This window comes from Delphinapterus leucas, chromosome 13 (genome assembly GCF_059928025.1).
Source record: "Delphinapterus leucas isolate spDelLeu-1000000601 "Yukka" chromosome 13, BTC_Dleu_Yukka2, whole genome shotgun sequence".
In the NCBI taxonomy this organism is placed as follows: Eukaryota; Metazoa; Chordata; class Mammalia; order Artiodactyla; family Monodontidae; genus Delphinapterus; species Delphinapterus leucas.
The window spans coordinates 81,563,200-81,580,491 of NC_143141.1; the positions used below are offsets into that span (position 1 = coordinate 81,563,200).

General features: G+C 34.3%; 1 protein-coding gene across 2 annotated transcripts in view; it reads left to right on the forward strand.

Annotated features, from left to right (window-relative positions):
• Window positions 1–17,292, forward strand: part of RAD51AP2 (RAD51 associated protein 2) — a 48,054-nt gene that overhangs the window by 18,169 nt on the left and 12,593 nt on the right. The window contains exons 3-4 of one of the 2 annotated variants that reach the window (XM_089923416.1): window positions 148–231; window positions 2,062–3,489. In XM_089923416.1, the coding sequence (XP_089779542.1) occupies window positions 148–231; window positions 2,062–2,333 (356 nt within the window). In that variant the 3' untranslated portion in view covers window positions 2,334–3,489. Of the gene's footprint in view, window positions 1–147; window positions 232–2,061; window positions 3,490–4,386; window positions 4,531–17,292 lie in introns of those variants that run through there. The other variant, XM_022554155.3, reaches the window with a different exon arrangement.

Below are 17,292 nucleotides of genomic sequence, written 5' to 3' on the forward strand. Positions count from 1 at the left end.
TTTTTAAAAGGAGCTTTGTCCTGTTTTACTTATCTAAATATTAGGAGCCAATGGGAGGAAATATTCCTGAAAAAGTAATTTTTTTATAGTATTAATATTTTATATAAAAGTTACTTTTTGCTATAACACATTGATCTTTATTTTTAGATTGTGAAAAACCTTCACCTGAAAGACCAGCTTTTTTCTCTGATGAATTTAAGGAAGAAAAATTTAATTATTTACTGAAAGGAGGTAAGATTTTTAGTTATTTTCTATAATACTTTCTAAGATGATTATTGCATTTTTGTACTTTTAGCATGAGGAAAATATACTTGTGTTAACAAATAAATACAATGATTTAATACTTTTGTAAACATTAATAATTTACTGATGCAAATTCCTATAAATTCCTAATTTTTTAGTTAAAAATTAGCTAAAATTAAAATATCATTTAGAATGTAATTAGAAAATGCACTCTAAAACTGTTTAAATATTTGCAGTGATGCATTGCAATAACTATATGATAAAATAGGTGTTTTATATATATATATATATGTATATATACATATACATATATATATATATATACCTAATATACACATCGAATGTATGTAACATTAATTAGCAAAAATGAAAAAGGCATTTATCTAAGTTGGATTTATGTTGATGTTACTCCCAATTATACGTTTATTATCATTGTTTTCTATTCTTGAAAGATTATGAGGCTCTTTATATGTATATTTTATGTAGTGATTTTGAAAGAAATTAGCATCATTTACATATCTTAACATGATTTAGGTCTATGGTGTTTAAACTTGTGCTTACTATAGAAAATCAAACTGAAGAAAAGTTAAACAGCTAACCTTATCCCTTGCCTAAGAGGTGTTTAATATCAGAATGAGACACACTAAGTCTAACACCTGTTCTAACTTGCAGTACCAATGGGGGTGAGGTAAGAGTTGGATTAAAATTAGGGAATTATTTTCTGAATAACTACGTTTCCATTTGGTCAGAAATTGCTGGTATTATACAATAAGACTGGATCTAGAAATAATAATCATGTAGGTGAAGTATATTTACCAAAATATTTTCAGTCATGCATCATTTCTCAAAGCATTTCTCCTGGCTTCTCATCAGTAGAATTGCTGTCCCTGGTACTTTTATTCAGACACTTCAGAATTGCATAATTTCCTCTTTTCTTAGCTTACAATGAAGTACTCTTAAAAATTAATCTAAGTCCTTGGAAGATCAAAAGCCCATGGGAAATTTCTTCTCCCACGAATAAAGGAAATAATTAAAGGAACAATACTCTTTAAGACTAAAAGTGGGATGGTGGAATTGGCCTGAAAAGGATAGGGTTTGTTTCTTCTAGGACAGGAAGAAAGGAAGAAATTGGGTTTAGGAACATATTCTCTGATAGAATAAAGGAAGATTAGGGAGCACAAACCCATATTGTCATCATGATGTTAATTGTGATAATAAAAAGGATATTTGAGGCAGATTAAAGTATGTGCCTAAATTGGGAAAGAAATGTTACACTTGTTGGAAATATCTGAACCCATGATAGTCTATTGTGCCTTCACAAGGAAAAGTTCCTCCTTGTTATAAAATATGAAAAATAATGTGTGAGGTCAGCCACAGTTATTTAATACTATGTTAGGATCGTTGTTTTGAATCCACTTTCAAAGTGCATAAAAATGGAATGATCTTCCTGAGGCTTGTTAAAATCCATAGTGTAAGGGAAAAGTTGGGAGATACTGTGAAGTGGGGATAATACTGGACTAACTGCCTAGGGAGAGTGGGTGCCTGCTTATGTAGGGTGATTTTAAAGGTATTGGAAAACTTCTGATTGTACAGAAATGTTATTGATACCGACCCACTTGTTATCATGATGCCTCCAATTAAAGTTTTTACTACTAATATCTCCAGGGTATCCTATCTCCCCTTGTCTCTCTTCTCTTTGTGGTATGGAGAAGGCAAGTACTTTGAGCGTGTTAAATGCCAGCTAGCCAGTGTGCCAGGTGCTTCATATACCATTTAGCACCAATACTTCTCTAATTTTATTTTTTTTTATTTTTTTAGCGTTACGTGGGCCTCTCACTGTTGCGGCGTCTCCCGTTGCAGAGCACAGGCTCCAGACGCGCAGGCTCAGCGGCCATGGCTCACGGGCCCAGCCGCTCCGCGGCATGTGGGATCCTCCCGGACCGGGGCACGAACCCGTGTCCCCTCCATCGGCAGGCGGACTCTCAACCACTGCGCCACCAGGGAAGCCCTACTTCTCTAATTTTAATGTGGATATATGTCAGCCAAAGAATGTCACTAGTCACCCGATTCTACAAGGATTGAGTCATTAGCCACTGCACTTGCTGACCTGTAGCACACCCTGAAAGGAGTTCAGGGCAGAGATCAGGAATGAGACATTCTGTGCTCTGGAAAAACTGGCAGAACGGGCCTTCAGATAGATATTTTCAGGGGAAAATTGTATGAATCCAATTTCTGGCATCTTCCCATACTTAGAAAAGCACTAAAATAATTAAGATATCTGTTCCTCCTGACTAGCAGTAACCTTCTACCAAGATGTGTGTCTGATTGCAGGTACCCCTTCTCCAAAATCACATATATGCTGACCTCCTCCCTTACCTCTTCAGAGCTATCTCAGAGGCTGTATCTTGGGTTATGGTCCACAGTAAGTCCCCAAATAAAACTGAAACTCACAGCTCTCAAGTGAGTTTTTATTTCATCTGACATATGAATCACCTGGGTGTTTTATTAAATGATTCTGATTTTGTTGTGTGGTAGGCTCTAAGATTCTGCATTTCTATCAAGGTCCTAGCAAATGGAGATGCTGCTAGACTTTGAGTTGAGCTGGAACTTTGAGTTACAAGGATTTAGAAAACAGCTGACTTGGCATTATTTCTAAAAGACCACTAACAACCCTCATGACTTTTTTCTTTAACATTGATTTCTAAAATGAGCAATTTCTGGTATTATGCTTGGATGTTTAGAATTGTTACACAATACAAAGCAGTAAGTTAATCTAGTATATAGCAATAATAAAAGGGATCATTATTTATTTTTAAAAAAAGGTAGGAAATCCAAGGAGACAAAGAAGCATATTCTTATAGCCACAATTTAATGACTCTTTAAGGTCATGTGCTTTGCAAAAGACCTGCTATTGATACAAATTGGTTCAGTGATTTCCCATTTCCCATCCATTGCAAAATTACCAGAAGTATCTATTGTATTAGAATGTGAAAGAGGAAAGCTATACTTTGAAAAAGTAATCAAGTAGACTAATCATAGCTTTTTTCTGAAACAATAATTTCATAATAAAGGTGTACACTTAGCATAAATTGCTGAAATTACCTAATTTATAACCAAATCTAGTGTATCACTCATGATCCAACAATTTTATTTTAGACCATCCTTTTTCATTTAAAAAAATGAAAAAGTCTAGCAATACATTTTTCCTCTTATTTTTATAATTAACTTTATAATTTTAATGTTGAATAAAATATCATAAACTGATTTATAGCTATTTTTGTGTTTTCTCTCTATTTACATATAGCTAAATTTTGTATTGTATTTCATTATTGTTTACATAGATACACACAGATTCTATTTGATTCAGCTTAAAAGAAATCACGCTGTTTACCTTTTATCATATTTAACGTTAGGTTGATTACACTGTTTTTAGCATAATGTGCTGTTATGTTAAGGTCACACTAATTCATTAAAGCTTGATACATTTTTAGCTTTACATATGTACCCTACTGTTTATTTTTTAAAAAGTACTCAAAGTAAGAGGTATTTTGTTAATGAGAGGTACTCATTATCAAGAGTAATTGATTCTGCTTGTTTGGTTAACTGATTTAGTAACATATATACCTCCATAAAATGTTTTGAACTTTTTAGAAAATGTTAGTGTGATGTTAAATAAAAACTTCAAAATTAGAGCCCTCCATTGATACATGACAGATGAAATACATTTGTGCTCTATTATTGATAATAATCTCTATTAGAAGCCAAATGTAATTATTAACAGTATAGTCTAGTAACTTCTAATAGAAAAACAACATGGTCTTTACAACCACTACATCAAGTTAACTTTAAAACCTATATAGTTTTTGTTGTTATTGTTAGGTCAGATTTCCTGACTGGAATGCTGATTTTATTTAGCTGCTATTTTATTGTATGTTTGGCAAGTTACTTAAATTTTTTGTGCTGAGTTTTCCACTTTTAAAAAATGGAGATTGGAGTAAGTTAAGTAATGCATTCAAAGCACTTAGCTCAGTGACTCGGTAAATGTTGCTAGTATCATGATTAGAAGTTAGTAAAAATTTTTAAGCATAGAAACTATGACTGATTTTTACTCCCTTATGTACTTTTATTGTCTTATACTTTTAGGTGGTAACTTTTCATATGGCATTTCAAGACTACTACCTCTTAAGACATGCAGTCGACCAATCAGAATTGGTTTGTCAAGAAAAGCTAAGCTTAAACAACTTCATCCCTATCTGCAATAAATATGTGACGAGAACTTAGAAGAAGGTATTGGACTTTAATACTTCAAAACATTTCACATCTATAAATCTTCTGTTTCTTTCTTTGGATAAATGCTTCCTTCCAGCTTAGGAGTTTTGGGCTTTCTTTATTATAAAATATGGAGAGGGTTTTGTGTGTACGTATCTAATGTGTGTATCTACCTTTAAATGTTATAAAATATTTCTTTAGTGTTTCATATTGCATTAACAATATTCACATTAAAAAAACAATGTTCGGGGCTTCCCTGGTGGCGCAGTGGTTGAGAGTCCGCCTGCCGATGCAGGGGACATGGGTTCGGACCCCGGTCCGGCAAGATCCCACATGCCGCAGAGCGGCTGGGCCCGTGAGCTGTGGCCGCTGAGCCTGCACGTCCGGAGCCTGTGCTCCACAATGGGAAAGGCCACAACAGTGAGTGGCCTTTCAAACAGTGGGTGGCCAAATTCAAACAGTGCGTACGGCAAAAAATAAAAAATAATAAAAAAGCAATGTTCACATTAAAGGCTTTTCATAATCTTATAAAATATGTCAACTTATGTTGACATAAGTTTATGTATATAAAGCTTTTGTGGAGAATATTGCTAGTGTTTATTGATTTCTCAAGAGGATCTATGACTCACAAAAAGGTAACGAACCACTGTTCAAATCCACTCTCCCTATTTTTAAAGTGAAAAAAAACCAGAAGTGCAAAGAGGATGGGTACGTTTTTCAAGATCACTTAGTCAGGATTGGGATAGAGGCACTCTCTTCTGTAGCAATTTTTTCACCTTTCTTTGTATTCACTTTCTAGTTTTAGTTTCTCCCTCCAGAGTCTATCTTTGGCCCCAGAGCAGAATTATGATCATGTAGTTATTACCTACTATTAACTTGTTTATTCATAAAACAAAAATATTTTGATACTCCTGCTACTGTATCAGGCTCAGTAATAGAATACGTAAGAAGACATGTATAGTTGTGGAGCTTAGTTTCTTGTGGAGCTTAGTTTCTGTACATAGAGGAAATAAATGATATACATAATTTAAAGGTAACCATTAGTAGAGTAATACTTTTCAAAACACTTGGCAGAGAAATAACAATAAAGTGGGCTACTTAGCAAAAAGTAAGGAAAGAGGGAAGCATCAAGAAAAGATAAAAGTCAAAAAGCATACAATGACAGAAGGAAGACTTACGTATCACTTCACAAAATAAATATGACTGGATTAAATTATCGTATTACAAGCCAAGGTTCTCAGACACATTAAAAACCATTTCAAACTCAGCTCTATACATTAATTTTGATCCCTCACCAGGTACTTTCTAACTTCAATATCCTGCTCTAATTTCTGGTTTTCCCCCCCAGAACTCATCACCTTCTCACACACTATATAATTTATATCTTGCTGGAATACAAGCTCCTTGAAGACAGGTTTCTTTCCCCTCCCCCCACTAATATATCCCAAGTGCCTAGAATAGTACCTGCCCCTTGTAAGTACCCATAAAATATTATTTGAGTATACGAATGAATAAAGTTCTATACCTGCTCATAATAGCTATGTCTTTTTGAATTCTTTTTTTTTTAATATTAATATACTTTTTTAATGAATTTCTAATTCTTATTTATTTATTTATTTATTTTTGGCTGTGTTGGGTCTTCGTTTCTGTGCGAGGGCTTTCTCCAGTTGCGGCAAGCGGGGGCGACTCTTCATCGCGGTGCGCAGGCCTCTCACTATCGTGGCCTCTCTTGTTGCGGAGCACAGCCTCCAGACGCGCAGGCTCAGTAGTTGTGGCTCACGGGCCTAGTTGCTCCGCGGCATGTGGGATCTTCCCAGACCAGGGCTCGAACCCGTGTCCCCTGCATTGGCAGGCAGATTCTCAACCACTGTGCCACCAGGGAAGCCCTTTTTGAATTCTTAATAGCTTTATGATCTTGGGAAAATCTTTATATCTAAAAAGGGGATAATAATATCTCATGGGATCATGTGATGATTAAATGAGCTAATACATGTGATATATTTATAACAGCTCTGATAGAACGCCTCAGTAATGAATAACAATATACTGATACATAGGAAATACTCAATAATTAATAACTATTTAGAATGTTTGACTTGTTCTTTAAGTTTTTTCCTGTATCCTGAATTAGGTTATCTTTAGGAGTATGCCTATTCTTTTGAGTCTGATGAAGATATTCCTTTAACTTTTTTTCTACATGGGTCCTCATCTTCCTTTTCCTTCTTTTTATTATTATTATAAGTCCCATGTTGGATTTTTCTTTTATCTTTATACAAGGCAGATCTCATCACAATCAAGGTTTGTCTTCACAAACCAAGGTTTGTCCTTTTCCCTATTCCTTGTTGCTGTGTGTGAATACTGAATTTTGTTCTCCTATAAGTTTCTCTAGGGCAAGTTTTTGTGCTTCCAGTCTTATTCCTAATTTTAGGAGGTTTTATATGTGCTTTCATTCTTTCTCTAATAAATAGTATATAAATTTACAATCACTATTGGTTCTTTCACACTCTGAACTACGTGGTAAGTTTAAATTCCTAGCACATACTGCTGCAGTGGTTTTCCATGCCACTACCCCACTACTACTTTGATTTGTAGAGCTTTTCTCATTAAAATTTTGAGGAAGATTACACCTCCTCAAATGGAAAATTTGCTCGTGCTAGTGTCATTACTCAAGTACACCTTCCCCCAATTCCTCCTACCCAAACACACATATGCACACAGAAACAGGCCCCACCTTCCCTCTTCTCCCTAGTTCTGTGAATTCTTGTCTCTGGAATTAGAAAGTTGGAGGATAGGAGGGAAGTAGCATTTTGGCTCTTTTGCTTTTGTCTTCATAGCCAGGTTTGAAGAGTCTGCATTGAGGGCTATGGTAGAAGACATTTAAAATTGAAATCCACCCTCTCTCCACATTGTTCTTTTTATGTTTGTTCTTAAAATGTAAAAGTTGAATGCTTTCAGATCAGAAGAAAAATATTCAAAGGATGAAAGCCACTTCAAAAAATACTTGCTTTTATTCAACCTTAGAATAAATCTCTGTGTTACTTCAGTTTAAAGTAACAAGCTTTTGGATGCATTAACAGTGAGCATGAGAAGAGAAGCAGAGCCTTCCATTAAATCAACTTGAAAAAGTTATGTTGATAGTCAGTGCCTTAAGCATGCAAACTTCCAAGTTAATGTCATCCATTTAACATTATTTAGTTAATCAAAATAGAAAACAAAATATGTAGTAAAGTTGATCTTTAGTTCCATCTAAATGGCCACATGAAAGGATATTTGTAGAGTCAGCCATCAGTTTGGGAAAATTTTCTAATAACAGAGACATTATACATATTTACATAGACATACAGTAGTTTGTGACAGAATTTATACTACTAAAAATTATCTTTTGCGCTACGGGGACTAGGATATAAAGATACCAGAGGGGTTCTAAATTATATTTTTTCCATATAGTTGTAAAATATATCACTGAAGCTGTCCTTCACATATTCCCATTTCATGTTTTTGTTTTTAAGCATGGGCACATGCTATAACAGCAAACTGAGAAGAAATAGTCATTAAACTATTTTACCTATCCGGGGTATGGGCAAAAGAATAAACTCATAATCTAAAAGTCTCTACAATTATGTTTCTGTAATTTAATAAATTTTATAATTTTGAGCACACGTAATTCAAAAAAGAAAAAAAAAGAAGAAGCCTTGGGCTTCCCTGGTGGCGCAGTGGTTAAGGATCTGCCTGCCAATGCAGGGGACACGGGTTCAAACCCTGGTCTGGGAAGATCCCACATGCCACAGAGCAACTGAGCCCATGCGCCACAACTACTGAGCCTGCGCTCTAGAGCCCACGAGCCACAACTACTGAAGCCTGTGCGCCTAGAGCCTGTGCTCCACAACAGGAGAAGCAACCGCAATGAGAAGCCTGCACACCTCAACGAAGAGTAGCCCCCGCTCTCTGCAAGTACAGGAAGCAATGAAGACCCAATGCAGCCAAAAATAATAAATAAATAAATAAATAAAAAAGAAGAAGCCTTGAGGACCTCTTCCCTTAACTTCACTCATGACTGTTTACTCAGCATCTCTACTGTGATGTCTAATAGGCATCTCAAACCTAACGTGTCCTGAACTGAGCTCCTGATATTTCCCCGCAAACCCCTCCTCCCACAGGCTTTCTCATTTCAGTGAGTGGTAACTTCATTCTTTCAGTTACTCAGCTTAGAGATCTTGGAGTCATTTTTGACATTTTTTTCTCACTACGCACAGCTGGCCCACCGCCGAATCCTGTTGGCTTTAGCTTTTCTTGCCAGGATGATTGCAGTAGAGTCCCAGTTGGTCTCCTTGCTTTTAGTACTTGCTCCCCTTCAATCTATTCTGAACACATTAGCCAGAATGATTCTTTAAGATATGTCATAGCACATCACAACTCTGCTCAAAACTTTCCAAAGGTTTTCTGACTGACTCAGAGAAAACGCCGAAATTCTTACTTTCATGTACAAGGGTATGTGATGATTTGACGCTCTCAATTCCCTAAACTCCTCTCTACTATTTTCCCCTTCTTCATTCTACTGAAACCACACTGACCTTGTTTGTTGGATACATTAGGAATGTCCCTGCCTCAGGGCTTCTTCACTTGCTTTCTTTTCCTGGAATGCTTGTTCCTAAAATACCTGTATAGCTTGCGGGCACTCGCTTCCTTAGAACTTTATTCAAATGTCACTTTCTCAGTGTGGCTTTTTCTTTCTGTTAACATTCATATGCCCCTTCCGTGCTTTTATTTTTTCCTCCTTAATACTTTGCCATTAACAGACTATGTATTTTACTTATTTATCTTGTTTATTGTCAGCCTTTTTCACTAAATTTTAAACTCTGGGAGGGCAAAAGTTTTTCTTATTTGTCACTGTGTTTCCAGTGCCTAGGAACTGGCTTGACACAGTAAGTATTCAATAAGTGTTAGCTGAATGCAAGAATCAACAAAGTGAACAAGAATAGTTTTGTCTTAAATGTATCACTTTGATTAAACTTTTCTTCTTGAGGCACATAGTTCTGCAGTCCTGGCATTTAAAGTTCTCTTCCCTCTTCTTTGCTATACTTTGTTGCATTTTCTTCTTGAGCCAAAGATGTCAAAACAAAGCTTGAATCTAGATCGCTTGCTGTGTATCTTTCTTCAGAAATTCGGCTGCTTAGCTTGTCAGAATGTTAAATGTCTTCCTCTTTTTTTTATGAAGAGAAAAATAAGGTAGAACAAAGTAAAAGCATATATAATTTCTAAATAATTTTGAAAACAATTATAAAAATACTTCTCAAAATTCAATGTCCTATCTCTTATCCCATTTAAATTTTTTATAAAATCAGTTTAATACATTTAAATTGTCTAAGTACGTATTCCCTTTGCATTAGTAAAAAAAAAAGAAAACAGCTATTAGAACAAGTTTTTATTTATTTTTGCCTTTTTACTTTTATGTTTTCCTTCAAATAGTCTTTTAAATTTTATTTGTTTTTGAAATGTTAATATCTAGACATGGTACAAAATACAAAGGATAAAGAAAAAAAAGAAACAGTGAATATAAGTCCTTCTCTTACTTTTTGACACTCAGCGATCCGATTTTTCTTGATGGAGGAAACAACTGTTAACAGTTCCTTGCCCCTACATATTTCTATGAAACAATAACTTTTTATTATTAATAAGCACATAAAGTATTTTTAGTTGTTATCTGTTCTGTAACTATACTTTTTTTTACACAATACTTAATAAATTCAATAATGTATGTATTTCAACATGTTAAAAATTTGAGATTAGGAGGAGAAAAAACTTAATGCTAAAGAAACTGAAATATGAAAAGTCAAATGGGTTTAGTGTATCTGACATTTTGACTAAAATAACCATTTTTAAAGCAACTATAGTAATTCTGATTTAACTTTTAAAAATAGTCTTAATACCAATTTAACATAATATTTATATTTCAATAAACATAATTTTATTGACATACTTAATTACATAATCCGTATGTCTCCTTCTTCTTAAGAAATCTTTGTGATTGATTCTGCTGCCTGGCTAATTGCCGTTGCCTTTTCTTTCCCTTATGTCATTGCTCTACATTCAGTAGCTCCAATTCCTACTCAGTTATTTTGTAATCTTCCATGTATATATATATACATATCCCTTCTCTTCTCAGAGTCTTTATTTCTCTTTGTCCTTCCCTGCCTCCTTCACTAGAAAAAACACTCTTAAGAGTCACTGAGGACTTTGGCCATTTTTCAGAGTGCCTTTTCTCTTATTTCTTTGCATTGCTAGCTGCCTAGCACCTATGATACCTTTGCTTTGTGATAATACACTACCTCTTATTTTCCTGACCATACTATTTTTTTTTAACTCTCTGATTTTTAGATATAAGCAAACTCCAAAGTTTAGCCCATAGACTTTTGCTTTTTACTTCTGTATTGTGTTCCTTAGAAATTTCCTCAATTTGATGGGATCATTTACCATACCAAATTTATGGTTTAGGTGCCAAATTATATCTTTCTCAAATTCTAATTTCAATTGTATAACAATAATAAAGAAACCTAATATCCATTAGATGTATGCTATGAGTCAGGAGCTATTCTAAATCTTTACATATATTAAATCATTTAATCCTTAAATAACCTCACAGATTTCTATCTCTTTTACATTGTGAGTTTAAATAACTGGTCTAAGTTCAAAAAGTATTAACTGAAAAATTAGAATTTAAACCCAGGCAGCCTGCTTCAGGGCCAAGGTGCCTAACTGCTATCGGACACTGCTCTAATTTCCACATTGCTACAGGTCAATAACTTCAACTCATATCCGAAATCCTATCAGTCATCATTCACTCTTCTACCTGACATTTATTTCGTGCTATCAAATCCTGCTGCTTTCTTTTCCTAAGGAGTTCTCTGACCTATTCATCCTTTTCCATTCTTTTTATAATGTGACTTGACCTAATGTAACTTTCTGGGTGATCACCCCACAGCTTCCCTATAACTAAACTAGTCTGTTAATGCTTCACTTTCTCCAGCTGATATTTTCCCATTTTACTAATGCTCTTTGCACTCTTAAAGTGCTTTCCTCTCTTGCCTATTTAAATTTTATCCAGCCTCACATTACAATCTCTATAATGCTTTCTCCAACTATTTGAATGTGTTATAATTACTATGAACCATAAATAACATTAGCGCTTTCTTTAAAAATTCACTCATAAAACATTTATTACACCTGTCATACTATTTATCTCTTCACCTATCTAAGCTTGTGCATAGGCATCATATTAGGAACTTCTTTTTAGTCTCTAGAGCACTTTATCAGTGTCTTGTATTCAAAAACATTTATTGATTATATGCTGAATATTAATATAGCATTTATTTCATGATTTTTTATGCTTGGCTTTGTATTTTTATTGATAAATCTACTAAGTTTGTAGCCTTTTTAGTTTGCAGAAGAGAATATAGCTAAATCCAGTGGGGCTTTTTGACATTTTTGTCTTTGGCTCTTTCTTGCTTTCTCTGTCTCCCTCAGAATTTAGGCCAGCTTCAAAGCAGAACCCAACTTTTTCCTCACAAGGCTTGTATAAATGCCTTTTAAAACAAACAACACCTACTTAAATTAATTTACACACTTTTTTTAAAAAATTAATTTATTTTTGGCTGCATTGGGTCTTCGTTGCTGCGTCTGGGCTTTCTCTAGTAGCGGCGAGTGGGGGCTACTCTGTTGCGGTGCGCGGGCTTCTCATTGCGGTGGCTTCTCTTGTTGTGGAGCACGGGCTCTAGGCACGTGGGCTTCAGTAGTTGTGGCACGCGGCTCAGTAGTGGTGGCGCACGGCTTAGTTGCTCCGCAGAATGTGGGATCTTCCCGGACCAGGACTCGAACCAGCGTCCCCTGCATTGGCAGGCGGATTCTTAACCACTGCGTCACTAGGGAAGCCCCTTATTGTTTATTCTTGATAACGCTGATTTTCAGCAAAACTTTATGAAATTTTTATGTACTTTCACCTATAGGCAAAAATCAATGTTTTATAAAATTATATTTTGTGTCTTTTAAAGTTTGTTTCACAAAACAATACCACACAAATCTACCACTATTCTAAATGCTACACTTGGAATGATTACCCTCAGCATTACTGTTATTGTCATTATCAGCCATCAAGTACCTTTATGAGTAGGACAACTTGCTATAGGACATATGGACTTCGTGTGAATAACCAAAATTTAGAGGCAGCTTATTGTAATGGGGCAGAACAAAGGGTTCTTTCATAGCCTGCTGGGTGGATCAGAGTCTTCCAGCTGCTACTTCATTTTCTAATCAATTTAGTAGCATTTTGCTCAAACATTTTATATACTTTCACAAAATTTCTCTACACATCTACATCTCCTCCTATTTTGAGAGTGACAAACTTATGGATAGAAAATTTTAATTTGCATGTTGCAGAGTGGTATAGAAATTAGCTCAATGTATAATTCTGTGTACATACTGATTTATTTCTCTAAAACAGACTTAAATCACATATATTTTTTAAACTTTTATTTAATAATTAAAACTTTTTTGACAGGAAAGAAATTTATTTAAGTGAACATATTTTGATTAGAATGCCACAAAGTTGGACTTGCATCTAGGAATATTTTCGAAGGTGCTGTATACATAGAAAGTGTAATAGCACCTACGATTCACGAATATACAATGTTATAAAGTTGTATGCAGCTGAACATGTGTCTATCTGAAGAGATATAACACTCTCATGCTAGATTAAAACTCTTGTTAAGAAATGAGAGTATAGTTTTATAACCATTAATATTTTTATAATACTAACTTAAAAAAATTAATAGACTTATTTCTTAAAATAGTTTTAGATTTACAGAAAAATTAAATAGAAAGTACAGAGTTTTTGTATACTACTACCCACTCCCCCTCCCCAGTTTCCCTGTAACATTTTGTGTTGCTGTGGTATACATGCTATAATTGTTGAACCAAAATTGATACATTAGTATTAACTAAAATTTACAATTTACATTAGAGTTCATACTTTGTGTTGTACAGTTCTGTGAGTTTTGTCAAATGCATAAAATCATGTATTCACTGTTATAATACCATACAGAATAGTTTCACTGCCCTAAAAATCCTCTCTGCTCCACTTATTCACCCCTCTTCACTCCCCCATGCCACAACTTCTGACAGCCACTCATCTTTTTACTGTATTTATAGGTTTGCCTTTTCGACAATATCATATAGTTGGAGTCATGTTTTACATATTTGCACCCTGGCTTCTTTCACTTAGCAGTATTTATTTAAGTTTCCTATAATCTTAACTTTTCTAGCCAGGGATCTTATATGAGAAGACTTAGGTTTCAAATATCTTAGGCCTTCACCTTCTATCAATACAGTTTCTTTTAGGGAAAAAGGGACTAATTATAGTTCATTTTAAATTGTGGCTGTGTCTACCTATCAACTTCTGAAAGTGTTTCTCTCATAGATTTTCTTTTTGGGGATTCTTTAAAGGAATTATACTGTCAACATTAACAAAAGCTTTTCTTTTTGAACAGAGACATTTCAAAGCACTTTAAGCCATGACAAAATTGCTCCAAAGGAAGTTTTATCTTCTGTTTTGTTAGCAAGAGCTGCACTTAGGAGCCAAAATGCACCAGAGACTAAATGGTCAACATTAAGATGGAGCTGTAAAAGTCTATGCTAGGCCTGGAAAGTTTCTACTAAGTGGAAATCAAAACCACTAACCAATATAAGGGAATATTTTAATGTGTTACTTTTGTGATGTATAATGAATGCCCTATGATGTGCTGCATGGACAACCAAATACTATTAGTAATTCCAATTCTGTGACTATATGAATGTTAATAACCATCAAGTATTAACAGAAGTATGTATTAACAAGTATGTATTTAGACCCAATAAATGTCCATCAGTTTGCCAACTACTGTGTGGAATATTCACATATATATCATGTTTCCAGATTAAGAGAGTATACAAATTTAGCTAATAAAATCTAAGAGGCAGGTATAGCCATTATTTTGTAATAACTTTAAATGGAGTATAACCTATAAAAATATTGAATCCCTATGTTGTACACCTAAAACTAATATAATATTGTAAATCAATTATACTTCAATAAAAAAAATACACCCACCACCCCCCCCAAAAAATCTTAGAGGCAAAATCCATTAAACAACTAATATAATAGGAGATTTGAGATTTCATTCTGACTCTCTCTGCCTGACCTTGAATATGTCATGTAGCCTCATTTGGCTTTCAAATGTTTCTTCATTTGTTATATTGTAATCACTAAAATAACTTCTGATATTCTGTTGTTCTGGAAATGAAACACCCTGTGGGTTACTAATTGGAAATAAAAGGAGAAATACCAAGAGGGAAAGATATTGAATGTAGATAACAAAGAATGTGAAATATTTTTAGGTACTTTAGCAACTTTTAATTGCTATTAAAGGATGATGGAAAAGAAAAAGAATAAAGATTTAGGTTAGTGATCATCATTATCTCTCATGTATCTCAAGTAGGAAGTATATGATCTGTTTCCTAACTCATTCATTTATTCATGCTCTCAACAAACATTTACTGAGGGCATATGATGAGTTTGGAACTGAATAAATGACCTCATTTCTATAAATCCTCTCATTTGTAAAACTCAGATCGTGTTACTCATCATTCTTTCTATACAGGAGCCATCCTTTTAAGGGAACCTGCCCATGGAATGGTTTGGGCCTACCTGACTTGTAAGGAACTCCCTCTTAAATTAATTCCTATTCTATATCATAAGAATAATTGCTTGGATTTTCTGAGGTCTTTTATAAAGACAATACTATGGAAGTGATCTGTTTTCCACACCTGAAAAAAGAAGTTTCAGTAGCTCTAAAGTTTGTGATTATGGGCACTAGTGGAGTGAAGTAAGGGTTATGTGATCAATTTTCATGGGACTAACATTAGAGATAATATACATGAAATGTCTAGCACAGCTCCTGGTACATAGCAAGCATGTAATTACTAATAGTTATTATTAATATTTTAGAAAGGAGTTTTTATCATCACTTATAGGTTATAAATAAAAAAGTTACTAATAGGGTATCCTGCCTTAAAGGATTCCACATATGAAGCATAGGCTGAGGAATATTTACCCTTATGCTTTGAAGTCTGCATTTGTTTTGAATATTTACTTTCCAGGACACTTTCTTTATTAAGGCACAATTCAACCATTATACATGTTTGGCCAATTCAGTTTAACATGTGTAATGTTCTGTGCCAGGTTCCATGGAAGTCCTTTTACTATAAAACAAATTTAAAAAGGATATAGCAGTTTTTTTATTGCAGTAAAATATGCATAATACAAATTTACCATTTTAATCATTTTTAGGTATACATTTCAGTGACATTAAGTACATTCATGGTGTTATATATAGCACTTTTGAACTTCTCTTTATTTAAAAATATTTTGCTTAGTTTTCCTTTCTTATCACATGAGTGACATCATAATTTCATAACAACAGAAGGGAAAAAACTCTCATATTTGCAACTCTTTCCAGTTTTTGACTCAAACTGATTTTATGGTAGAATTCTTAGTTATGGCTAACACATTCCTATGTGTCTTTGAAAACTGCTTGGGAATTTGTTAGAAATTGGATGTAAAGTTCCTTTGCTTAACAGCTTTTTCTTACAAAGACAGTATATCAAGGTGATAAGTTTTAAATTGAGATAGAATTATGAAAGTAATTGAGATTATACTTGAAATTAAATTTGCAAAATACTTAGTAACTAGTTTATCATTATCATCCTTATGTGTATTTGTATAGTTTTTGAAAAGTTTATAGTGCATTCTATATTTTGCGTCATTAAATCTTCTTACCAATCCATTTTCATCCCCATTCCAGATAATGAAACTAATGTTTAGTTTAAGAGACTTTTTCAAGTAAGCAGATTATAAGACTTTAGATCCTAACACAGTACCTGTCACATAGTAAATTCTGTTGAACTGAAATGAAGGCTAATGCTCCTTCCATTAACTTTATAACTGCTATCTGCTTTAATGTTGCTTTTCTTCTTTTCTTCCTTTTATTCTCCTTTCTTTTGAGTGCTACAGTATGCAAGACATCAGGATAACTCCTGGATATACAATGAATATCAAATTTGGTTGCTCTCATGAGGCTGACAACCTGGTTGGGGAGATACAGGAGTTATATACATTTAAAAGTTAAATAAAAATAAAGTCAATTCTCTTTTTTTTCTTAAATCTCACAGACTAAGTAGAAAGGAAGAAATCCAAAAAAGTAGAGTTATGTATCTAATCATAGTGCATAGCATCTTTTTTTTTTTAAAGCTGTGGTTTTCTTTTTTTTTTTTTTGAAGATGTTGGGGGTAGGAGTTTATTAATTAATTATTTTTTGCTGTGTTGGGTCTTCGTTTCTGTGCGAGGGCTTTCTCTAGTTGTGGCAAGCGAGGGCGACTCTTCATGGCGGTGCGCGGGCCTCTCACTATCGTGGCCTCTCGTTGCGGAACGCAGGCTCCAGACACGCAGGCTCAGTAGTTGTGGCTCACGGGCCTAGTTGCTCCGCGGCATGTGGGATCCTCCCAGACCAGGGCTCAAACCCGTGTCCCCTGCATTAGCAGGCAGATTCTCAACCACTGCGCCACCAGGGAAGCCCAGTGCATGGTATCTTAATCTTTAAATGTTAAAACATTTCTACATGTTTACAATTCTATTTATGAATCTATATTTTGAGTATTCATAATTTAGGGCATTAGCTAAAATTAAAAAAATTT